The sequence below is a fragment of the Pungitius pungitius genome, chromosome 8 (assembly GCF_949316345.1).
Source record: "Pungitius pungitius chromosome 8, fPunPun2.1, whole genome shotgun sequence".
Taxonomy (NCBI): domain Eukaryota; kingdom Metazoa; phylum Chordata; class Actinopteri; order Perciformes; family Gasterosteidae; genus Pungitius; species Pungitius pungitius.
Window position 1 is genome coordinate 6,909,346 of NC_084907.1, and position 26,655 is coordinate 6,936,000.

The 26,655-nt window shown below is 45.7% G+C and overlaps 1 protein-coding gene across 1 annotated transcript; it reads left to right on the forward strand.

The window, feature by feature from the left end:
• The first annotated feature begins 244 nt into the window (after window positions 1-244).
• On the forward strand, window positions 245-26,655 carry pparg (peroxisome proliferator-activated receptor gamma). Its single transcript, XM_062563852.1, has 9 exons — window positions 245-394; window positions 11,593-11,889; window positions 12,201-12,367; window positions 14,531-14,669; window positions 17,501-17,700; window positions 24,194-24,317; window positions 24,521-24,717; window positions 24,810-25,053; window positions 25,843-26,655. Exons 2-9 carry the CDS (start codon window positions 11,598-11,600, stop codon window positions 26,088-26,090), a joined length of 1,611 nt encoding a protein of 536 aa, XP_062419836.1. The 5' UTR covers window positions 245-394; window positions 11,593-11,597; the 3' UTR covers window positions 26,091-26,655.

Genomic DNA, 26,655 nt, shown 5'->3' on the forward strand with positions numbered 1-26,655 from the left:
CAATCTCAGCTTTGTTCAACCAACAATTAATTTAAGAAATCAGGCTTTTAATCAAAAATGTGTTCAAATGAAAAGAGTTACACTCATAGCTACATGGTGACTGGTAATCGGATGCCTCCTCTGTGCGCGTCCTCGGGCCGCGAGAGAGAGAGAGACAGAGGGAGAGAGAGAGAGAGCGAGAGAGAGAGAGCGAGAGCGAGAGAGGCGGGCCCGACACAGCAGCACCAACACCAGAAACCTTTCACCGCAAACACACACCTGACCGCTTTGACACTGCGCCCCCGTGGAAGCGGCGAGACGACGCCACGGTGCCTGAGGCTCACGCGCCACCGAACGGTGAGAGTGAGCGGGTTTCCCCCCCCCCCGCGCGCCGCGCGCCGCGCACTGATACCAGGTCAGTCACCTTCCGCTCGGTTCGCAGTTCGCGAGGCGTTTAGTTGGTTTTGTGCTGCTACGAACGTTAACGCACCGCAAAATCAATTCAACACGTCACGTAATCCGTCTGCTTTAAAAGGAAGCACGCGGCGTTACACAATCGGCCGCTGAACAGTTTCTGAATAACTTAAAGCTTGTTTTCTGGAAGAAAAAATAAATAAAAAAAACCTTGTTTGAGCGAAACAAAGTTTAAACTGGATTTCAAACCAAAAAAGCTTTTTATTATCCACCCATCCACTCAAATTGTCTTCTAATGATGGACCCTTTCATACAGATGGGTGGTGGTGAGGGGTGTGTGTGTGTGTGTGTGTGTGTAGGGGGGACGTGGGGGCGTGGGGGGCGGGGGGGTGATGTGTTACAGGACTGACAACTGGCACACAGTCAGGTGCTCGTCCACAGTGTGAGTTTGAGTTTGCCATGCAAACACCAGGCAGAGGGGTCTACCATCAAAGTGGCCACAGCTTCCCAGGTGAGTGGCAAACGCTCTGTCTGTAGTTTATAAAGGTTTATAAAAGTTTATGAAGGTTTATGTAGCCGGACCATTCACATGGGTAACTCTTTTGAAATATCCGCAACAATCTTCTCTCATGACTTTATTCTCTGTGTCATGTGTTTTTTTTTTTAATTGAGTGACAGTCTCAGACTTAGTGACTCAGCAGTAATGTGGACACAAGCTCTCGGGGCCAACAGTGATTTTTTTCCCTCTGAGGTTTGCCATGTGGCTCCGTGGTAGCCTCATGTTGTTTTGTTATGATACGATAATTTGGAAAGAGAACGAATCGCTTTGTTGGACAGGATTCAGACTGATTGCCAACAGCGAGTCTTTCTACCACTAAAGAGAAAGCTCAAAACTTCATTGAAATATATAACCATCCTTCAGCATTACATCTGCTTTTAGTTAAGTTCCGATTTAATGTTATTTTGGCCATACAGCGGAACGAGCAAATAGCAGTAGAATATCACACTATAATAAATCTAAATCTACACGTTTATTTTAACTCGTATTGGCAGTACTTAAATAATCGCTGCCTGCCAGATAAAAAAAAATCTATAGTTTAAGTTTGTTAGTTGGAAGATAGCTGCCAGATACATAAAGAACATGTTGTTACTAATAAAAACATTCTGTGTGGTCGGTGTGTCTTACATGTTACTGTTAAAAATATGAACAAATATATATTAAATCAAGAAAAGATTGAAAGACTTCAAGTGTGTGTCCAGAATAAAGCGTTCAAAATAAGAGAAAAGGAGAGAAAGTCATACTTTCTGAAATAAAGTCACATGGTTTTACAGAGAGTCACATAATGATTAAGTAACAAGGACATTACCCATCAAACTGACCCTATAAACTCTTACATGTTTTAAGTTTATCAAAGGTTAAGATGACACCACTGATGTAACGTGACTATATTAGAGGAACATGTGATCAATTTGTGGTTGAGAAATAACTTCTATTTTGGGGAAGTTAAAAAAAGGTCATTACTCTGATTGAGAATGCCCATCCTGGAATGCTGTCGCCATGCAGCTTTTATTCTAAAACATTCACTGAGCATGTGGCATTGGGAATTACTGTTTGGTCTCTTCTATATCTGCAGAATTTCCAGCATGCGTTTCGGATCCTTCATGTAGCGACTGCAACAAAGTTGTGTCTAAGCTTCGCGTGAGTTGCTTTAAGTGCGACTGCCCGAAGGAGGGTGTTGATAGTACCTGCCAGTGAAACTGTTGCTTATCAAATTATACAATTCCTAAAGAGAGGTGTGTGTGTGTGTGTGTGTAACATGGCTGGAAAGATGTGGACTCTGCTCTGTTGTAGTAAATGAAAGGAGTGTCTCGAGATACCACGCTATGTTTATGTTGACCCTCACGTAAATCCCTCCACCCGAAGCCTGGTCTGTTGGTGCAAAGACATAATTCAGGATTTTAAAGACACCTTCACTCTGTTGTCTTTAATTATTCATTTATTATTTTTAATCTGTGATTTACATTTAATAATGTTAATTTAACATACCAATATCAATAGTTGTCCATCTTTGAAGCAGTTGTTGGCAGTGGCTTGGTTAAACATATAAAACCTTAGAGAGAGATAAATATCATCACTGCATGAAAGGAAGGAAGATGTTCAACTGCACATTTGAGCCTGTATAAATAAACCGATAATACAGTTACACTCTCGGGTTCAGCCCACAGAGAGTTAACCACTTTTGCTTGGAGCCACACCGCCTACATCCTGGTTTGAGAAAGTATATCTCAGCTTTTCATATTCTTTCTATGAACTACCTCTAATTCAATTTAATTAAATTACACCGAGATCATGTCGTCTTAGAAATTCTCTTCTTTTAACTAATATTTCACCATTTACATTCACGTCCACATCCACTCAGCGTCATCTCAAAACATCTGTGTGTGAATATTTTATACCTCCATCAGATGTCTTCTCTTCTTTCCAGTCTTTTGGTCTCTATGCACTGATTTGATAGTAATTGGATTGTACCACTGTTAAAGTTTGATTGAGATGTTTCATTAGTTAACAAAGTGTACAAACTAATTTCTAAGTCAATCATTTGTAATTTGGCTGGTGTCTTTTGAAAAGTCTCTTGTGGTCAAAGTCAAAGCTAGTTTTCAGTTATCACCTGTTCGCACCATGTAATAAGTAAATGCAGTCTGATTTTCTATAAGGGAAGAACACATTTCACAGACTTGTTCGGTTTATGTTATTATCAATTTAAAAACATCTATTTCTCTAACAGTTTGTGTTGGTTTTTTAACATATTACCTTTTTCATTTTTTAAGGTACCGACAAATGAAAAATTGCATTGGTTTATTACATCAATATACTTTACTGGGTTTTGGATATTGTCATGGATCAGTCACAATGATGTCATTTGAGATACAAAACGCTAGAAATTAGACAATTATCTGGTAGTCGGTAATTGTCTTCTTCTTTTTTTTAATTCATTGATAGTGACATTAGACATTTCGTGATGTTTCCTGTTGGTCGTGACTTGGTTGTGGCAATTCATCCTCATTTCATGATCATTTTTAGATCTTATCAATAACTAACAGAAATAAAATAGGACGTAACTTACATAAAGAAGAGAAAAAAAACAGAAGGAAGGTCTAATCATTTAAACTGCTGTGTGCTTAGCGTTGCTTCCTCTCAATTAATAGAATAAAACCGCACATCACGGCAGTGATGGTTTGTGTAATCCACCCATGCACACACAGACACAAAGACCCACATCAACACACAAACATACACTCATACAGGAATAAGAAGTGTTCTTTTTCTGTGCACTTTAACACAGATATTAGTCAACAGACAGTAGGGATATCTGGCAACCTTTGACTTAATTTCCCTAAAAAAAGAAAAAAGACATGGAAGCAAACAGCAGCTTCTCTTTTGGGACCTTAAGACTGACTCAGACTCTGTGTGGCTCACTTTCTCTGTGGGTTCACTGGATGTTTCCGACATCACTAGTTCAGGTTTTGCTGCGGATGACGACTGTTATCCGCCCCCTCAATTTAAAAATTGGCAAATAATATTTAAATAGTTTAGAAACAGGAAGAAAGACTGTTCAAAGCTTTGCTTCTTATTCAATTCATTTTTTTATATGTGCTGATGATTTTAAATACATCTCTACTGCTTTCCGCAGTTATTGGACAATAAAAGTCAACTCTGACACTTATTTGGCTCATTTTAAACCTTTTCTCCAGCCTTCCTTTTCCCCAGGCAATTCTAAATCAGTTTCTTTTGTGCGCAGGTATGTACGGTGGATTCTGTGAATGAGACTCACGTCACGCGTTTGTTTTGTTATTGTGCGGACTAAACGGCAGCGGCAGGCAGCACACTCCCGTCTTTTCCTCTCCACTTCGAGGAACAGGGTACAACCCTTCCCACAATGCACCTCTCCCTCTTCCTACCACGGGGAGCCTTCCTCTCATTCCTCTGTGAACACTCACAGAGTGATGTTTAATCTTCGCGAGAGAACGTTGTATCGCTCGTCCTCTTTTTCTCTCTCAGGCTCAGGGGGGGCGCGTGTTTTCTCGGTGTTGGTAGCTTTCCACTTAGTTCCCTTGTCACAAATGGAAGGAGCGCAGCCAAACCATCCCAACGCACGTGTCCCTCGTTCCTGTTGGCCTGTCGCTGTGACGTGGCGGTGCGTACACGTCTTTGTGGTGCGCGTGGGGGTGTGAGGCCCTGACAGAATCCATTGCTCCTTCCCCTTATTCACTGAGGAAGCTCTTGAGGCTCAAGAGACTCTTTAATTATGAACTCATAACCATTTAAGGGAATCGGGTCGACAGTTTGTGTCCTCAGAATATTGATAAATACTACAGATTCCCAGAGAGCAACATAGGGAGAAGCCACACACACAGATATATACCAATATATTATATAAGATTCTATTTCCGTTTCTCTCTTTCAGTGCATGAACCTGCCCATGTGTGTGTAAAAGTCTTTAAATCCCTGCAGACACATGCAGCGTGACGTCTGTTTGGCCCTACGGGGTTTTAATATGTTTCTTTACAAACCCCATGTTCATTGGAGGTCAGTCCCCCCTGTTGTCTGATAACAAAAGGCCCACCGCATATCCTACTTTCATTAGGATTCTGACAGCTATGTACAACACATCCTGAACACCAGTGTGTGTGTGTGTGTGTGTGTGTGTGTGTGTGTGTGTGTGTGTGTGTGTGTGTGTGTGTGTGTGCGTGTGTGCGTGTGTGTGTGCCACTAATCCTGATTTATATCCCACTTTGTCGGGTTTTAAACTTTTAACTCAGTTTAACAGCATTTGGGGTGATATGCTTATGTGAATTTCAGAGATGTTAATGTTCAGATTTTGCTAACCCTAAGCTAAGCTGTGGCTCAATGGTTCATGGACAGACACCATGAATGGTTTTATCAAAAACATAATTAAAGAATAATTGTTCTGAAACTTTTCAGCTCACCTAACACACGATTATGAGTGTGAGCCTGTTGCTGAAAGTATTAAGTTGTTCTGTATTAAGCTGTTCGGTAGTGTGTTTCTTTCGCATTGGTTAAAAACAGTCATCATGTGTGTCAGACCCCAACTCTAATGCTTTAGTTCCACATTTCCTATGGTCACAAAAACATGATGTGGCCCCTCTGGGATGAGTGCTAGATTCAGCAAGCAGCCAACAACCACATCTGCATCACGTATCGGGTCTAGCAGTCACTTTGTGTAATCTGTTACCTCATCTAAACACCATCGTATTTCTTTTAATAGCTTCATCTTTCAAAGAATGGTTGTCTTTCCATCTTCGAAAACATGCAGCTCAACATTCATTCACACTCATTGTCTCTGGATTGTTGTGACGGTTCACACTCGGGGTAACGAGATCAGTGATCTTATGCGACCTGTGCAACCTGGGCCCTTTCTGCTTAAAATAACACATTTGTGAATGAATGATTGGAGGTCACATTCCCGCACAGAGTTTCAGTCTCTGACTTGTTAAGTCAGCCCCAGTCTCTTCTTGTTGTTTATCTCATTAAGTGTCAAAGTTGTTTGTAGCTCAAAGTATTTTTTTGGAATCCTGTTTGTTACATACGTGTTGCTTCGGCATGTTCTGTGCAACCCTGTACAGTCACATCATTTATGTAGAGGTGGAAATTTAGGAAGACGTGTCCTATTCTTGAAACCCACAAGAAGAAATCGCTTCTCTTTTGTTTGGTTCGGGAATTTACAGTAAGCACATCAGTAATGTCAAGAAATCCTGGCTAGAAAAATGACAGATGTGAGTGTGAGACATATCGCGTAAGGGGGAGATAGAGAGAGCCAGAGAACAGGCGGGCTGGTGCTGGGTTGGTGTTGCATGAGGAGGCAGAAGTGAGTGACTGAGCAGAGAGAGAGAAGTGCAACCGGAGAGGCATGAGGAGGTCGTCTGTCAGAGTGAAGCAACAGGAAATCATCTGCATCTGATGTCTACCACTTCATACACACACAAACACACACACACGCGCACGCGCATGCACACAGGAGAGCACACACTTACAAGAAAACCAATTTTAAGCACATGGGCACAAATTCACAAGTGTATTCTGTATGACTACCCGGAGACATGCACAGATGAAAACCACAGATGAGGAATGAAAGACCCACACACCCCCAGACCACATGGTAGTCTGAACTTCTGCTGAGCCAAGACTCTGACGAAGAGAAAGATTGTGCGGGGGTGTGTGTGTGTATGTGTGTAGTTCCCTTTCTACTGGTCATTACTTCCTGAGGAAAAGCATGACCATAAACACAACAGTTCCTTCTGTCACTGTCAGTTGGTTTGCTGGTCAACGAGCTCCCACTTGAACACTTTCCGAAGTGAAACGGGAGAAACTGGGTGAGTGGACTGTCTTGTACTCTGTGTGTGTATGTATGTGTGTGTGTGTGTGTGTGTGTGTGTGTCACTGTCCTTCAGTTTATGATGTGGAACCAATGCATGATGAATGAATGCAAAAAAAACAAACAGCACTGTTACATGTGCCACATCTGATAAAGGCTGTCACGTAGCAGTGAACACACACAGCACTGTATTCACTCGATGGTTTAACGTGGTTAGTTGCGTTGTGATTTGGAGCGTGTTTTCTCTAAGGAAGTTCTCCACTCCGTAACCACGCTTTACTTTGTGTACAAGATTCTCGTGATATTTTTCGACCCAGTGAGCTCAATAAACTCCTTTGATTGGTTTTCTTTCACTTATGCCAAATGCGCGTCTTTTATTTTGCGCCCTTGTCTTTTGTTTTTGTGGAACCAGGCGCTTTTTTTTTTTTAAAACAGAGGTTTCAGTAAATTTCAAACCTGAGTTCAAACCTCAAGTGCGTCGTTATAAAATATATGGCTATGCTTTCTAAAAGGCTCAAAAACACCGTTTCTTCCATTTGCGCCCATTTTGGAAAAAGAGTGAACGCAATGCAATTTGACCTCAGGTCGACACGATGTCTATCAGTGTTTCGCTTTCCTTGCTTTGGAAGTTGAAACACAGAAATTGGACAAAAAGTCAAATAGAAATCAGAGTGGGTGCCTTTATAGTCAGATCTTTGCCAAGCAGACGGAGATGAAGTTTTTCTTTTACCATTATCTGTGCCACGCATCAAAGTCCCATGACTAAATTCAGTATAAACTGCACAAGTGGGTTTTCAGACGCGAGGAAACTCTTGTTTGGGTGGAGAGTTCAGTCCAGACCTCTGGCTCACACTTGGTTTCCATTCCTCTACTGTTTGATCGTTCAGGTGCAGAAGGGGGAGCCCCTTTTATATCATTCTGCTCATAGTGACGTCTCACCACTAAAAAAATGGCAATTTCCTAAAGAATGAGACAGGAAACTTTTTTTTAACCTGCAGGTGTTTTGGAAATAACAGCAACTTAAAAATCAAGCACCCCATTAATACAACATTTAATCATTGTACCGCATCCCAGTGTTAGTAATAGTAAGGCAGACCTGCAGGCAGGCACATCTTCGTTTTAGTCACTGACACTAAACCACATGGTGATTTACATGAAGAGGTCAGGAAGTCACAGCGCCGCGTGCACTAACTCCCTGTCTGTGAGTGTCACACAAACACGTAGGACAAATGTGATGACAAGAAAGGGGAGCGACATTTCTTCAGGATGTTACACAGGGAACGGCAGGAAGGAAAGTGGAAAACTGAGTTCAGTGATGCATGTAAAGCCCTACTTGAGGGGATGTAGTTATGTTTGCATCCAATATGCTTGACTTTATGATGTATGAGGAACTTATAGCGTGCAAAGACCATCAAAAGCATGTAGGATATATTGTATTTAGTTCAATTATTCTGATGCAACCCACATGTAACTTCTAACACAATACCAAAATATACCAAAATACTTTTCCTTTCTGGTAGAAAGAGTGTCTGCTTTGACATCAGTCTTTATTCAAACAGAGAACATAAGAGTGCTGATGCCTCCGAATGTTACCGGGCAGGTTTCACCTTTTGTCTCCCAGGTTTTACCTGACCTGCTCCAGTGTTAGCGTCTCCTAGGTCCTACACTACTACATGGTACAGTACATTAACATTTGCTGAGGGCCTTACTGTGGAGGAGTGTCAGAAGCTTCTAAACCATCACACAATTTATATATATATATGGAGACTTTGAACTTTGACAGAGGGATGTGAAATATTTCCTGTGTGTTAACTTTCGTGTTTTCTTCACAACAGTAAAAACTGATTCAATATTTATATATATGTATGTACAAAGAGGACTTTAGACACTGCCTGTGCAGGGACTGGATCAGCTTGTGCTCAGTCTGTTTTAGATCGAATCTTTACTGTTGTGAAGAAATATGAAAGTTAACACTTCATTCGTTTAGCAACTTTGTCCCTGAAGGAAAGATTTCACATCTCTCTGTTTGACCTCTTGGTTTCACCTCCCTTTTTTCCATAAACTGCTGCTTTCAGACTCTGAGATCTGAATCGTTCCCTCCACTGAACTTTCATTAGGGTATTATCATCTTATAATGTAATAATCCAAAAAATGTTGCTTTTGTTCATTCACTCTGCCTTAAGCACTGTCCATTCAAATATCTGTGTTGCCTCTCACACACACACACACACACACAGCCACTCTGCCTCGTCACTACAGCAGCTTTACCAGACCTGTGTGCCAGTTTGCCGTTGGCCTTTTGTTATTATGTCACGTCTGAGGCAATAGCTGATAAAAAAGCCCTCCTACGAGCTGTCATCATACCTAGAAGACAAGTTCTGACATGTGGCAGTAAGAGAACTGGCTACACCGGCATAATTGTCACGCACGTGCTCTCCCACACACACAAACACACACCTTTGCAAACAATAAACACAGCATAAACGATAAAAACCATCCGTCATCCTTTGTAATGTCTGACATGGTGTTTGCCCACACAGCATTCACAGATGCAGTGGATTTTTTAGTAGAGTTTACGGCGCAATCTGGTTTTTACCTTCATTTAGGACATTATTAGAGCATGTTTGGTTGAGCCGCTAGCCTGCAGATGACTCCTTTTCTAACTTGACCAGCCTGCTGAGGGCCGGCCGTGAATTAACAGTAGGGGGTTTTCTTTAAGCCTCTGGGGTGCAGTTTGATTTGTTGAAGTGGTTTGAGGACTCTCTTTTCCCCCCCTTCCACTTTTTTGCCTCCCACTCACATCTGCAGAGCTCTTTCTCCCACCATTCCCGTATCCACACGAAAACATGATGCCAACCGGGACACGAGTCACTCCAATACATTGTTTATTTTAGGTTTGGACCTGCTGGCAAATGGCCAACAAATGTATGGACCTGGAAGAGAATCCAGGTTTCTCTGGTTATTAATAGTCAGCATTTTCCTCTGCAGCAGCTTCCAGTGACAGCACACACACACACACACACACACACACACACACACGCACACACTTTCTTTCTCTTGTTCAAAAACAATGTTACAATCAATGTGAATTTCAAGTGGGTCGCCCGCTTATTTTTTTTGTTGCCACAAGTCCAAATGGGTGAAAAGGAAACAATAAGTAGTTGAGAGAAGAGGATGTTTGTTGCACAGGGATGTTTTGCCAAGTGATTTGGAGCCATTTCAAGCCCTTTTTATACCTGGTGCTGCTGTGCCAGCCCAGTACAGCTATTTTAGTGTTGCACTGTTGCATAATATATTGGATTCTTTGTTAACTTATTTTCCAAATGGTTGATTGGAGGAGGTTTATTTTTAAAACGTTGTGTTATTACAAAAGGTTGCTTGGCAGGGCAAGCGATTTACCGCACAGCCCTTTTACTCTACTGATTATTTATAAACTGTTGCTAGTTTGTGTTTTCCTTTTCAGAGTTTCTGTAGTTTAAATCAAGGTCAGAAAACAATCATCGCTTCCTCCTTCTCAAAAGACTATTGATATTGAGAAAGACACATGGATCCGAATATCCTTTTCTTGAAAACGGACTATGCCTTTTGAATGAAAATATATTTAATTTAACAGCAAAAGTCCTCCCATTAAAAAAATACAGAAATCATTTCATTTATTTACGTTTCATATCAAAATAGAATCATCATTTCTTTCTATTATGACGTGCATTAACAAAAGTTAGTCGTTTTCAACCAATATTAAGAGTTAATATTCAATCAATTACTAACAGCTGCAATGAGTGTAGTTTAAAAAATCAGTTATAACAATTAAATACATCACACTAACAATATATTTGATCCTTACAAACTTCCCTTATCGCAAAGTTGTGTATGTTGTTTGCTTTTGTGTGGACTGAACCTCTGTTGACTGGACTTAGACAATCTCGGATCACTTCTTCTAATAATTTATGACCATCTGAGTAAGATACTGTATTAGAATTACTGAAGAGCCTCCTCATTCATTTGTGTCAAACATTTGTTTTACTATTTGAGTGTTGAATTCTTTCATACATGGTACAGGTCAATTTAATATGTTTTCTCAGAGTAGCAGAGTTTATTTATACAAAATAGATATTCTTCATCTGTTTTTAAAGATTCACAGTCAAGAAAAAAAAACCTAGACTTTGACAAAAGCTGCGCTGTTCGGAGCAAATATCCACCACATTTCTTCTCATAATTAACAATCTGTGGCATGTCTCGACACTCAGAAGGTTCAGTCTGTGCCGCATCCTTGTGCCCCGGACAGACAGAGCCTCAAACATTCCTGCTCTCTGCGTCCTTTGGTCGGGCAATCGCACAGCGAGCCGCCCAAACACCCAGCCGAGGGAGACGGTGTTCTGAGCCCGCGAGGCACTCCCGGGTGCCAGAGTTCGCCTTGTGCTCGATGTGACACAATCTGCCTCGCTGTTTACCAAATAACAGACGGACTGCAGGAGCGAGCTGCAGAGCCGGGGCTACTTCTCTGTGTGTGTGTTTTGTTATGTTTGGGCTTCTCTGTACGGACATATTTAATCATCAACACTATGTGTAACGCAGCCTGCATTTTCATTATCATCTTTCTTTCTCCCGTCTACTGTTCCTGTTTATGTTTGACCTCATCCCCCCCTCCCTCCTCTCTCTCTCTCTCTCTCTCTCTCTCTCTCTCCCTCCAACTCTTCCTCTCCTCTCTCTGGTTCTTCTCATGTTTTCTTTTTAGCAAGGCCACATACAGTCAACAAAGGAAATTGCATCCGCTGCCGTGTGACTGCTTGGTCTCTCTTCCCAGTAGACATGGTGGACACCCAGCAGCTCCTGGCCTGGCCCGTCGGATTCAGCCTGAACGCCGTGGAGCTGTCAGAGCTGGCCGACGGCTCCCACTCGCTCGACATGAAGCATTTGTCCACATTAGACTACGCCTCCAACTCCTCCCCCTCCATCCCGTCCTCCCTGTCTCCCCCGCTTGCGTCGTCCATCTCCTCCGCCGGTGTGGCCTACGACCCCAGTCCCTGTCAGAGCGAGGAACAACTGACCAACATGGACTACACAAACATGCACTGCTACAGAATGGAGCCCGACACGCACAGTAAGTCCAGGCGACGTGATGAGATGGACAGCTCTTCGTCTTTTTTAACGGGGATTTCAGTAAATGCACACAAAGGTTAACAAATTCATACAACAGCTTTAATGAGAAAATGTATCAAAAGTACCACATTTAGTCAAGATATTGATTTACACTGCTTAAGTGTGCTTAAGACCTGACAACCTTCGTTATAGCCTTTAGTAAACATCACAGGAAGCACACTTTTGATGAAAGTCGAAAGGTTTTAGTTTTTTGTATCCATCTGCATCTTTTGGTGTCCCGTGTTCCTGCCTGATGATGTTTTTTGCTGTCAGATTTGATCAAGCTGGAGCCGGAGTCGCCTCCTCAGTACTCTGACAATCACGTGTTCTCCAAGCTCCAGGACGACGCGGCGCCCGCGGCGCTAAACATCGAGTGCCGCGTGTGTGGAGACAAAGCTTCAGGCTTTCACTACGGCGTCCATGCCTGTGAGGGCTGTAAGGTAAGACGGACAGATCGCCGTGAGAAGTACAATGTACAAACTGTGGTAGTATAACCAGTGTTTGAAACTTTAGAATATACTATCAAATGACCCGCGTGTTATTTCCTCATTTAGTGAAAATGACACGGCTGTTTTTGTTAGACCAACAGTTAAAAACTGTTGTGCAATTTACTATCACATAAGAAAAAAAATTCTCAATAATTAGGCTAGAACTTGTTTATATTTGTTTTCATTATAAATACTCATTTTTTTATTATTGGAAACAAAACAATTAGCAGGACTTCGCTGCCATGTTGTTTTTTCAAAAGCTGCATTTTGATATTCTGGCAACCAATTTCTTTGAGAGATGCATATTATGAAACTTCAGTGCACAGCAGTGGAGTTTAAAATTATTTCTAGAAAAAGTCATACCACCCTCCTGTCAGGAAATGGTAGCTCTGACTTCTCTGCCAGTCGTCCTTTTGTCTGTCACCATGTGTCACTCGCAGATGAAACATGCTTGTGGAACTAATAACTCTATATTGCGTTTTTTAAAATCTTTTTTATGTCTGTCACTCTAACCACAAGCCACATCATTTTCCACTTTGCGAGGGCCCAACAAAGACCCGTGCCTCTACAGACGCACACCCACCCCCCTTAAAGTTCGACAGTCAGTGCGTAGTATAAATAACTAATGGAGTGGCGGGGGGGAGGTTTCACACATATTTTTGTTTTCTTTGAAACAGCGAGACATTATAAGAAGCTTTCAATTGCGGCATTTTTCTTCTAAGAAATGTGACATGGATTTTCAATAACAAAAGCATTCATATGTATTTGTGTTCCTGTTTGTTTCCAAGAAGATTTTAACGTCTGAGTTTTTTTGATCTTTAGAGGTGCTGTGTATGTAAAACCTTCAAAAGGTTTCAACAGCTCACCCGAACCCTAAGCCTTTAAAAAAAATGTCATTTAGTCTGATTTGACGATTGTTTTGTAATAATATAATTGGCGTTTCAGGGGCCAGCTATGTAACTTGGTATGTCCCATTCCTACGAAACAAATGTTAAAAACACACCAGTGAAACCTGGTCACTGCGGTTCATTCTAACGCTATCTAACGGTCGCTTTTAACAACCAGCTGCCATAAATAGAGTACCTGCCAGCCAAAGCAACTCAAAGGTTTCAGGTTATTAGGTAAAAAATAGTCCATATCTGTACACACATGATAGTACCAACCCGTTATTGGTTGTGTTCGTTTTAATGGGATTAGTTATGAATGTGCATCCCTTATTATAACACTACTTACAGCCTTGGCCGTGGGGTTGAATCAGCACCTCTCTGACACTGTTGTGTTGGATTTACTACAAGGTCCAAGGCACTTAGTCCAAGTCATGCTGTCCCTTCCGAGACTGAATGATGGAAAGGTACAGTAGTCATTGTTCTGCTCAAGTCTCGGGGGACTCTCCAGAAGAGGGGGGTCAGCCAAGCAGGCAAACACCTGATTGTTTTAAAACACAAGACATTCTTTATTGAGGTGGAGCCTTGACCCCCTTTGACTTCCTCCTTCTTTAAATAACCCACAATTTTAAAAAGGAACATCTGTGAATTTAAGAATGCCGATGCCCTTCACATGGTGCAAGTCCACTTGTATGCTTTCGAAAACCAGCAATACAATACAGTCTTTTCTGTTTGGTGCCTTTTCCATATATCCTTCCATTACACTTTCTTAGTCAGCTTAGACAAACACTGCAGCCATAAGGCGACTTGTGTGTGCGCGCGTAGGAGTGTGTGTTAGCAGTTTGACCGTGGCTGCATAGTCACGAGCGGAGATAAGGAGACGTCTTGTCGCTCCTTTGGTCCTAAGGTTGAAAATAACAAAGCATAAATCCACCCTGAAACACAATCTGCCTTTAAACACCCTCGTGGGCAGTTGAAATTACTTCCCTTCGATTAGAATGAACCTACGTATCTAATCTACATCAGTAAATTGATACTCTACAGAGTTGCTCCACCAATAACAAACTTTAATCAAAGTGAGAAGAAAACATGTCATTGTAAAACAAGTGGATTTCTTCAGATATTAATTTATTGTTTGACTTTCTCCATTCGTACCTAAACTAGAGCAAATGGAAGAAAATGGGCTATCTTAGCGTCATGTGACCTTATTGTCTCTGTTTCTGTCTCGTAGGGCTTCTTCAGACGGACAATCAGGTTAAAGTTGGTGTACGATCACTGTGATCTGCACTGTCGCATTCACAAGAAGTCCCGCAACAAATGCCAATACTGCCGCTTCCAGAAGTGCCTCAACGTCGGCATGTCACACAACGGTAAGATGTTTGATGTGCTTTATTCAATTCCATCTAATGAACTTGCGAGTGAATTTTTTTTTTAAAAAGGACGACGCTTCTGTACATTTGGGTGTTTTTTCTTCAGACTCCATTCGGACTCCCTGTAAATGAGCACGATGGTAACTCTTCCTTGCAGCCTCTGATGCCCTCTGAGAACAGCAGTCACCTTCATCTTCACCAAAATTCTGTTATTTTGGTCTCTTTTGTGGTGGCAACGCTGCCTTATCTGTTGCCATTTGCTTCCTTTGTGGTAGTCGACACAGGTCGTGTGTTTGTTCCCATCACTTGTGCCAGCAGCAGAGGCGTGTTTTACCCAGTTCATGTGCAGTTAATCAGTTTCATCTTTTAATTGTCGCATTGATAAAAGTTGTAAGTGCACCGGAGATGACCTTAAAAATACCATAACATTGAAATGGAAGCAATTGTTGAAATGCTTTGTAAGCACGCACTAAATCGCCAGCTTTTGCAATTGCTGTCATGGACCCATTTGTGCTCACACTGTTAATTTAACTCAACTCAAATGTTCAAATTTGGTCTAAAACACGAGCAAAAAAGGAGATGAGATCAGCAATTCCTCATGTGCGCTACACCCACGTGGGTTTTCAACTGTTCACCCAAGATCAAGGCAGAAATGCACCAAATCCTGCAAGTGGCGAGAAGCAGGCCGACACCTCCCACGCTGAGCGGCCCACGGGGGCCCATCGATTAGGCTGTCGATGCAAAATGCACTTTACCGCTTCTCCCGCCGTCTGCGTCTCATTAAGAGGCTTCTGCGAGTCTACACTCGTGGGCCAGAGGCTCATTTGTTTTTTTATGATACGTAACATGGTAAAAAAAAGAAGAAAAAAAAGAAGTGCAATTTCTAGAAAACAGTGTTCTTTGCCCTCACCCGTTCCCATCCCGCTGTAGAAGAATTGCACGGCTGTGGTCCGATCTCACACAAACGCAGGCCGCGCCTTTCCTGGGTGTCAGCGTGGAACGGCGGCGTGTGGGCGAGCGCAGGTTGCGCTTGATTGACGTCTCCCAGACTCGCCTGATGAGTTTTGTTGTACCTGTTAGGGTGGGACAGCGCGCAGCTCTCACTCGCGATGACAAAACCGCTGCCCAAGTCCGCACGGTAATATTGAGAGTGGCGGTTTAAGAAGATGGGTAATCAACACCTCACACCAACTCCGCACTCGCCGTGGACTTTTTAATGTTCCGTTGTGGGAGTTTTGGAGAGCCCAGGGCAAAAATGGAGGCTTCATCCGCACAATGTCTTACCAGTTTTAGACGTCCTTTCGGGTAGAAATACATGATGTTTAATAACAACTTCTGGCCTAAACAAAGTCAGTCGATGGACTTTAAGGCTTTTTTAAAGGCTTTTTTAAGGCGTAAAATTTTTTCTTGGAAGCCAGCCATCTAGTTTTTAAATTGATTGATTCCTTTTTTTTTAAATGAAAGTCAAGTTTCAAAACTCAATAGCATAACTGCTTCATATTGATACTATGATACTAAAACCATACTAGTTTATTTCACCTTTCTCCCCCGTCCCCCTCTTTTTCCTCCTCCTACACTTATTTGATGACTGCTTTTAATAGATCAATGATTGATATCTCAGAGTAGACAAACCACAACTGATTTCTCCAAGCTGCTGTGTCACCGCTGTAGGCACGTTGCCAGCTTTAGATGGTATTCATTTGCTTAAGGTGCGCGTTCATCACAGAATTACACAATCACATTTACTGCTGTGCACGCACTACACAAAGCTCAGTAAATGTTTTGCAGAGGCTTGAATGGAGGATAATTAATTACTTTTACTAACTGAAAAAATGAGCTCAACCATTTCGCAAGTTAGCATGACATTTCAGCACCCTTCTTGTTCGTAATGTGACTTATAAAATAATGTCATATTGACTTTAAAAAAGGTATGGAAAAAAAAAAATTCTAAATAGTATAACAGCTATTGTTTTTCATCAAGGGTAATATGTACACTTACACATATTTTTATTTTTTTAAACAATATGGAAGCTAAATAATAAAATGTATAAAAAATGTAAAAAATTTTTTTGTTGGAATAACGTGCAGCAAAAGGTGAAGTGAGGAGAGAAGAGATTTGTGTAAATGTCTGAGATAGTTTTTCAGGTTTTGTAATGACCTGTGAAAACACAATTACCAACGGAAAATACACGTATTGCTAAAGAGAACTACGTTTGGTAATTGCTTGACTTGACACGCCTCTTAAAATGATAGAACAGAAATATTGCGTGTGTGCAGACAGACATCAGCAAGCGGCATGATTCTTTATCACCGTCCAATGAATTCTAAAGTCTACTGAAGCTCACAGATTAGAAACAATCTATACACAGTACAGTGATATAATAAGTAATATATGAAATGTTATCATTTGGCAGGAAGATATAAAAATACAATAATTCCATACTATTTTATTTCTTATTATGAAAATGTATATAATTAATTTCATCCCATTAGTATAAAACATCTTAGGACTGTGTTTCGGGGGGGGAGGGGGTTCATTCTTAGGTTTAGAAGTAATCAGATGTGGATTCGAGACATTTTGTGAGCGCATTGATGAAATAGGATGTTTCGGAGCAGGACATTATTGTGACTTGAATATAAAATGTAATTTTTTGGATACCTTGACTGAAGGAAGTTACACTGAGGTTTGTTGTTTACCCTGAATTGTTTAGAAGTTTGAACACTCAATGTTTTGTTCCACATTATATTATGTGTGCTCCTACATACGGCCTTTGCCTGTGTACTAACCGGTGTCTATTTGTGCGCTAATGTGTGTCTGTTTTATTCCCCAGCCATTCGTTTTGGCCGAATGCCCCAGGCCGAGAAGGAGAAACTGCTGGCTGAGTTCTCTTCGGACGTGGTCCACATGCACCCGGAGGCAGCGGATCTGAGGGCTCTGTCCCGGCATCTGTATGAGGCCTATCTGAAAAACTTTCCCCTCACCAAGGTCAAGGCCAGGGCCATCCTCTCTGGGAAGACCGGAGACAACGTGGTGAGCAGCGCCGCAAAATTCTACTTTAACTTTATGCAATTCCAACGCTGGTGGTGTGCTCTGTGTTGCTCGCCACGAGAAACACACCCATCATTAGGTTGTCTGTTTTTCACAGTTAACATGTACACGTTTTAAATAAAACAAACAAATCTGTTTATCTGGAAGAGTTATAGTTATCAAAATAGGCTTGAAGTGAGTCTAAAAGGTCTTCAGTCATTCTCAGCGTAGTTCTCGAGTATCACGAGGTTTTACTGTTACAAAACCCCTCAGATTACAGTGGTCAAGCTTTGCAACAAGATATGTGCGTTAAAAGGCTTTAACATTCCTACTCAACCAGTCCGACAGATTTATTATGACATTTGGCCATTTATAGGAAAAGGTGTGCCAAAAGCATGAAAATGTCAGATATCATCTGCTTCTGTATTTTTTCAATCTTACTATTCAAAAGAGACCTAAGCAGGAAACCCACATCAACTGAAATACAAATGGCAGAGAAAAGAAAGCTGTGGTAAATATTTTTAATGATAAACAGTGGGTTTCTGGTGGTTGCTTCACTCACAAAGTTTATTTGAAGTATGGTATGATACGTTTAGAAAAGTCGTCCTTAGCAATTCTTTCTTTTGTTAAGGAAAATGTGATTAGGTGATCGTCATCAGTTAATGAAAGTGATTGTTGTTGCTGTTGCGTGGACCAACTGCAGAAGCAGCACATGAGTCTTTCTTTTCTGTGGCTTGTTTCTACAAAGTCAGACGAGTTCAAGGCTCCTCCGCCCCCCCTTTCTTTCGATTGTTGTGGCTGTTCGTCACAGCGATAGCAGCCAAATGGCACCGCATTATCTGTTGGTTGGAGGAAGTCTCGGCTCGTTTACTAATCCGCAGCGAACCTCCTGAAAACAATTGAGAGTAAATGATTTTATCTTTTGTAGAATATTTACCTTGTTTAACAAGCGGGACCTTGATACGAGTTGATTTCATCGATGCTTTACTCCTCCAGCACTGCAGACGCACCATCAGACGCATTTTTTACTAAATCAGTTTGACGGAGAACACTTTGTGCTTTTCTAAGAAATGTGCATTAAACAGAGCAACGTTGCATTTTAAAGCTTCATTTGTAAAATAATAAATGTAATAATAATAAAATAATAAATGCTTTTTTGCAAATAATATATATATATATATTGTGACGGGGGCGAAGAAACACACGGCACAAGGGTCACGGTGAGTGCCCCGAAGGGCGGATTTTATTTGAGTGCGTGAGGGATTTTTTCCCTGGTGCTCGCTCCTCTCTCAGTCGCCTTCCCTGGGCGCGGTGCTGCGTGCGTCCGCGGCGTCCGTGGAGTCCAAGGGAACGGAGGGATCGCGGTCACCCACTGCTCTCTGGGGGAAAATAACATAAGACTTGTTACTCGGGTCCTGCGGGACATCTTCCTCCCCCCCGGTGTGTGCCACTGAGGCTTATCAAGCCCGCGCCTGATGGCACGCAGGTGTGGCCGCTCAGCCCGTGATGAGCAGGTGCAGGTGTGTCTGCTCTGTTTCCAGGGCGACGCTGACAACGGCTCAGGACCTTGTGTCACATTCCCCCCCCCTAAGCGTCGTCCTATCTTGTGGAGAAGCGGGGAGATTGGGGCAGGGTGGGGGGGTGGAGCCTGACCGGTCCGCAAACGCTGACCATAACCTTGATAGGCCATCTGCGTTGGCGTTTTCCTTCCCCGCTCGGTGTTGTACCGTGAAGCGGAAATCCTGAAGGGCGAGGAACCACCGCGTCACCCTGGCGTTGGTATCCTTGACCCGGGCCATCCACTGTAGAGGGGCGTGGTCCGTGATCAGGGTGAAGTGGTGGCCGAGGAGGTAGTAGCGGAGCTCCAGGACTGCCCACTTGGCTGCCAACGCCTCTCTTTCGACGGTCGCGTACCGTTGCTCGGCAGGGGTCAGCTTCCGGCTGATATAGACCACCGGGTGTTCCTCGCCGTTGAGGACCTGGGAGAGGACTGCTCCCAACCCGGTATCTGATGCATCCGTCTGTACCAGGAAGGGGCTGTTGAAGTCGGGGGCTCGGAGCACCGGGGCCGACGTGAGGGCTGTTTTTATCCGCCGGAACGAGTTTTCTGTCTCCGGGTTCCACGGAACCTTCTCCGGTTGCCCCTTCCTGGTCAGGTCTGTCAGGGGAGAGGCTAAGGAGGAGAAGTTAGGGATAAAACAGCGGTAGTATCCCGCCAACCCCAAAAAGGCCCGTACCTGTGTCTTTGTAGTGGGCCGCGTTGCCGAGAGGATAGCCGACACCTTCTTCTCCTGGGGCCGGATAAGGCCCCGGCCAACCTGATACCCCAGGTACTTGGCTTCGGCGAGGGCCAGGTGACACTTACGGGGGTTGGCGGTCAGCCCAGCCCGGCGTAGCTCCGACAGAACCTTCCGCAGACGCTCTAGGTGGTCCTCCCAGGTCTCTGAGTGAACAACCACATCGTCCAGATAAGCCGCCGCATAACTTTGGTGAGGCCGCAGAAGGACGTCCATGAGGCGTTGGAAGGTGGCGGGGGCCCCGTGCAGGCCAAAGGGAAGGACCCGGTACTGCCAGTGTCCGCTCGGGGTGGAGAACGCGGTCTTCGGCTTGGCCTGCTCGGTTAATGGGACCTGCCAGTACCCCTTGGTGAGGTCCAGGGTTGAGATGAACCGGGCCCTTCCTAGGCGATCCAACAGCTCATCGACCCGCGGCATCGGGTAGCTGTCGAACTCAGAGACCTCATTTAGGCGGCGAAAGTCGTTGCAAAAACGGAAGGTGCCATCGGGCTTTGGTACCAGGACGATCGGGCTGGACCACGGGCTGCGTGAAGGCTCAATGGTCCCCAACCTCAGCATCTCCTGTACCTCTTCCTCGATAGCGTGTCGTCGAGCCTCCGGGACGCGATAGGGCCGCTGCCGGATGATGACTCCGGGAGCTGTGCGGATATCGTGCTTGAGGACTTGGGTCCGCCCTGGCTGGGGAGAGAACACATCGGTGAACTGACTCACCAGGTGTTGCAGCTCCAATTTTTGGGCCGCCGATAGCTGGGGGTCCATGTCGACAGCCACGGGGGGTAGGTGGGCGAGGGCCGCCAGCTGGGGTCCGGTCCCAACCCAGCGCTTCAGGAGGTTTATGTGGTAGATTTGGTCCTCCTTCCGTCTCCCCGGCTGCCGGACTCGGTAGGTAACCGGGCCCATCTTTTCGGTGACTGTGTAGGGGCCCTGCCAGTTGGCCAGGAACTTGCAGGCGGCGGTGGGGACTAGCACCATGACGTGGTCGCCAGGCTGGAACTCCCGTGGCTGGGCCGCCCGGTTGTAGTGCCGTTGCTGGGATTGTTGGGCCTTGGCCAGGTGTTCCCGGACAAGGGGCATGACCCTGTCGATCCGCTCCCGCATCTCCCGGACATGCTCCACCGTGGTTCGGTGGGGCGCAGGCTGCTGCTCCCAAGCTTCTCTGGCGACGTCGAGTAGACCGCGGGGCTGTCGGCCGAAGAGGAGCTCGAATGGGGTGAAGCCGGTGGAAGCCTGGGGTACTTCTCGGATCCCAAACAGGATGTACGGCAGCATCTTGTCCCAGTCCCGCCTGTCCTCTGCCGCCACTCGACGCAGCATCTGCTTTAGCGTCTGGTTAAACCGCTCAACCAGGCCATCCGTCTGCGGGTGGTACACGGTGGTGCGGAGCCGCTTAATCTGGAGGAGCTTGCAGAGGTCAGCCATCACCCGGGACATAAATGGGGTGCCTTGGTCAGTCAGGATCTGGGAGGGTAGACCGACCCGACTACTCAGCAGGAACAGCTCCTGGGCAATGGCTTTGGCGGTGGCTTTACGGAGGGGGATGGCCTCCGGGTAGCGGGTGGCGTAGTCTAGGATGACCAGGACGTGTTCGTGTCCCCGGGCAGACTTCGGCAGCGGCCCCTCCAGGTCCATCCCGATTCGCTCGAAGGGCACCTCGATGATGGGCAGTGGAATCAGTGGGCTCGGGGCCGGGGTGCGTGGCGACGTCAGTTGGCAAGTGGGACAGGCTTGACAGAAGCGCTTGACCTCAGCATCCAGACCCGGCCAGTGGAACCGGTCGCGTATGCGTTGGGCGGTGTTCTGGGCCCCCAGGTGGCCCGCCATGGGGTGCGCATGCGCTAGTTCGATCACTGCCTCCGTCTTTGTCCGGGGGACCACCAGCAGGGTTTTTTCTTCCCCCCTTCGTTGTGCGACACAGAAAAGCAGGCCGTTCTTTATCACGAAGTGGGGCGTGGGGTGAGGTGCCGGTTGGAGTTCCTTCCCATCGGCAACCCTCACCTGGGACCAGCAGTGCTTTAGGCGATCATCCTCATGCTGCTCCCTGGCGAACCCCCCAGCCCCAGACACCTGCTGGAAGAGGTCAAAGTACAGATTAGGGTTATGGTGGGATGACTCACCCTCCCTGGGGCTATCCGAGGCCAGCAGCGCGGGGAGTCGTCTGGGCCTTCTCGGCGTGGGGCGCGGTGGGCGGTTCCGGGCGGGGCTAGCCGGCTGGCTGGTGGTGGCTAGGAGGCGGTCAAAGCCCGGCCAATCTCTCCCTAGCAGGACCGGCACCGGTAGATGCCTGACAATCCCCACTTCCACCGGCCATGCCCCGGGCAGCGCCGCGATGGTGATGCGCCGCGATGGCACCTCCCTGGTATCGCCGTGGATGCAGGTGATGGGCAGGCGGGCTTTGGGTTCGGGTCGAGGAGGAAGGACGGTGGGCCGGACGAGGGTGACTGCGCTGCCCGAGTCCAGGAGGGCGAGGAATGGTCGACCACATATCCTCACTTCCGCCTGCGGGGCCTGTTTCGGAGCCTCCGCGTGCCCGGCACAGTTAGTCAGCCAAGCCCGTCCAGGGGTCGGTGGCGCTTCGGTCGGCATAGATTCGTCCTGCGGGCCAGAAACCGCCGGCTTGCTTACAGGTTGCTGGACGCGTTCTGGCATGCGTTGCTCCCGGGTTTCCCGGCGGGGTAAGAACAGCTCTCTCTCCCCAACCTCCCGGCGTTGGGTGGCCTCCGCCAGCTCGATAGCCTCTACCAACTCGTCGACGTTGGTGGGGTGCCGCATGCCGGCTGCCTGGCGGAGCGGGCGAGGAAGTGCCCGTAACAGGCGATCGACCACCACCCGCTCCGCTACCTGGTGTGCGGTGGGGCCCCCGGCCAGTAGCCAGTGCTGGACCAGGCGTGAGAGGTCCGTGACTTGAGCACGGGCCGGCCGCCGTGTGTTATATGCCCAGTCGTGGAAGAGTTGAGCGGCGCTAAGGGGCGATAACCCCAGTCGCCCCAGGATTTCCTTCTTCAGCTCCTCATATGAGCCGCCCCGCTCCGGGGGAAGCATGAAGTACGCTCGTTGTGCTTCTCCGGTCAGCAACGGCGTCACGATACGCGTCCACTCGTCCCTGGGCCAGGCCTCCCGGGTGGCGATTGCCTCAAACATCTGGAGGAAGGTCTCGACGTCATCCTGCGCAGTCATCTTCGGAATCAGCTGTGCGGCCTGGGCACGGGGATCCGGTGGCGGAGTCCGCGGGGTCGCGCCCAGGCGCAGGGCGGCAAGCTCCCGCTCCGTGTTGCTTTGTCGGGAGGCCATATGCTCGGCGAGTTGTTGCTGGCGCACGCTCACCTCTGTGAGATGTTTGAGTAGGTCCTCCATCTTCCGGGGGCGGACGCCACGGGAGGAAAACAGACGGGGACGTGAATGAACTCACCGTGAATAAAAAAAAAAAAAAAAAAAAAAACGTCCGGAGCAATCCGAATGGGGTGAAAACCCTGGTCGGTGCTTCTTCAGCGCTGTGCCCGCATTCTCCACCAGTGTGACGGGGGCGAAGAAACACACGGCACAAGGGTCACGGTGAGTGCCCCGAAGGGCGGATTTTATTTGAGTGCGTGAGGGATTTTTTCCCTGGTGCTCGCTCCTCTCTCAGTCGCCTTCCCTGGGCGCGGTGCTGCGTGCGTCCGCGGCGTCCGTGGAGTCCAAGGGAACGGAGGGATCGCGGTCACCCACTGCTCTCTGGGGGAAAATAACATAAGACTTGTTACTCGGGTCCTGCGGGACATCTTCCTCCCCCCCGGTGTGTGCCACTGAGGCTTATCAAGCCCGCGCCTGATGGCACGCAGGTGTGGCCGCTCAGCCCGTGATGAGCAGGTGCAGGTGTGTCTGCTCTGTTTCCAGGGCGACGCTGACAACGGCTCAGGACCTTGTGTCACAATATATATTATATAGCCATAATCATCAAAATTATATCAAATAAAGGCTTGAAATATCTCACTTTGCATGTAATGAGTCTATATTAGTTTCACCTTTTAAGCTTAATTACTGAAAGTAATGAGCTTTTGCACAATATTTTAATTTTCCGAGTTTCACCTGTAGTTTTCTAACATTTTTATCTTCCGACCCTTATCCATACCAACTTTTCCAGTTTTTTACCAGAAAGGGCAACTTTACCCCTACTTTACCTGCTTTATTACCAATTAATGTATTTTTATGAACCCAACTTGCAGCCTTTTGTCATCCATGACATGAAGTCTCTGATGGAAGGAGAGCAGTTTATTAATTGTAAGCAGATACCCATCCAGGAGCAACATCAGCAGCAACACTCATCCGCCCTCACAGCAGGACTTGAAGGTTAGAGACAACAACTTCTCTTTGTCAGGATGTGGAGGTATTTTAAGTTATGAGGTATCTTTGTGTATTCATCCATCCAATTTGACCCGGTATTTAAATTACAACGTTGAATTGACTTTAAAACACTGAAGACATACAAAACATTGTTCTAGTTCTCCTTGTAATCCCTGAAGAGCCTCATCCAGGACTTCCTTTCATTTCAGGAATCATAGGAGCTTACCAGGGTCCGGAGTACGGCTTTCTGGGAATGGGAATGAACATGAGCGCGCAGCCTCCGTCGGACGCTTTGGAGCTGCGTTTCTTCCACAGCTGTCAATCACGTTCAGCCGAAGCGGTGAGGGAAGTGACAGAGTTCGCCAAGAGTATCCCAGGGTTCATCGAGCTCGATCTCAATGACCAGGTGAGAGGATCGTTGTAAAACCCGCGTCATTAGCCGTCACTCATTCCAGATCTGATCAGCGTCATCTCCTCGTGTCGACCCCTTTCCACCAGGTGACTTTGCTGAAGTATGGTGTGATCGAGGTCCTAATTATCATGATGGCGCCTCTGATGAACAAAGACGGGACCCTTATCTCCTACGGACAGATCTTTATGACGCGGGAGTTCCTCAAGAGCCTCAGGAAGCCTTTCAGTCAAATGATGGAACCAAAGTTTGAGTTCTCAGTCAAATTCAACACACTTGAGCTGGACGACAGTGACATGGCTCTGTTCCTTGCTGTCATTATCCTCAGCGGGGGTGAGTGGTGTTTTTGGGGCGTTGGAGGGTATTTTGTGGACCATAGATCATGGTGAATCAATCAGATTTAGGGATTCTTAAAATTCCAGTCTTGTGTCTGTCTGTTACTATGTAGCATTTGTAGAAAAATGTGCTACAACCTTCTATCTACGAGGGCAAATAGTATTTTACGAAATGACCAACATTACTTTTCAAAGTCCTTCCAAGCCAGATTTTTTTTTTCATTGAGAAGAGAACTCATGAGACTGCCTGAAGAAAAAAATCGCTGCCCTTTGAATTTTTTCAAATACAGCACAAAAAAACTGTTAGTGTCTTTTAAAGAAACAAGAAAACTACATAATCTGCATCGTGATTCTAACTTTACTTATTTTTTCACGTTTTTCCACTGTTATTAATGATTAATTGCCTCGATCGTAATTAGACCAATCGTTTAAAATCTTCATTTTTCATGCCTGTGAAGCAGCAAACCAAACCAAGTTCACTCAGAAACCCAAACTGTGTGGTCTAATATTGCTGGTTTGCGTGTGACCACTCGTTGAAGTTCTGGCCTTGGACCTTTTATGAGGATGAAACAGCAGGCATTTAAGTCAATTATTAACATATACAACTAAGATTATAGCTTGAAATAAAGATAAGAATGAGTTTGTCAATAATGATAGAGCGTTGTCGGCTAAAAAGAGGCAGCAGAATTACGTGCTTTTTAGCCATATGTTGACCTAATAGATGCTTAATGTGTCCTCGGGAAAAGTCACCCTGATTGATTGTCCCTGTCTCTGTAACCCTGTCCAGACCGCCCGGGCCTGCTGAACGTGAAGCCCATCGAGCAGCTCCAGGAGACGGTGCTTCATTCGCTGGAGCTACAGCTCAAGCTAAACCACCCAGACTGTCTGCAGCTGTTCGCCAAGCTGCTCCAGAAAATGACCGACCTGCGTCAGATGGTGACCGACCACGTCCACCTCATCCAGCTGCTGAAGCAGACAGAGGTGGACATGTGCCTACACCCGCTGCTGCAGGAGATCATAAAGGACTTGTATTAGATTTCAACGGGGAGAAAAGGACAAGTTGAGAAAGTGGAATGAGAAAGAGGATTAAGATATTTCATCACCGAAGCGATAACTTGTGAAATCCTAATGATAAAGTACTTTGTGCTGCTGGTGTGTTGAAATAAAGAGATGTAGCCAGACAGGCTGACTGAAATTGAGAAAGAGATGAGGAAGAACAGCAAAAGAGAAATCAAGGACAGAAAGAGAGAATCTGAGTGTTCCATCTTGTCTAGACAGCGGCAATTGAACAACACGGCTGAGCAGCCCGGACACCTCGGCTGCTGACTACGAAACCACCACTAATCACGACCAGCGTCTGTGACTACCTGAAAGAGTCGGGACTTACTTCGTGGCAGAAAGAAGCTTAGAATGGCAGCGGGCTCAACACACCCTTTCAGGAGAAATCACTGTGAAATAACTTTACACCAATGTGTTACACGGTCGCGTATGCTCTGTTCACGTGCAGCTTTTCTACATGTTGCGTTACAACCGTCATAGGCAGCAACGGTGTGTGTATGTACTTCAAAACCTCTGTGAACACACACACACACACACAGAG

What these genes read in the sequence shown, in the direction of transcription:
- pparg (XM_062563852.1), top strand. Translation starts at nt 11,598, where the DNA reads ATGGTGGACACCCAGCAGCTCCTGGCCTGGCCCGTCGGATTCAGCCTG. An exon ending in CGTCGGCATGTCACACAACG is followed by an intron (nt 14,670 to 17,500) that starts GTAAGATGTTTG and finishes TTTATTCCCCAG; the next exon opens with CCATTCGTTTTGGCCGAATG. An exon ending in AGCTCGATCTCAATGACCAG is followed by an intron (nt 24,718 to 24,809) that starts GTGAGAGGATCG and finishes CCTTTCCACCAG; the next exon opens with GTGACTTTGCTGAAGTATGG.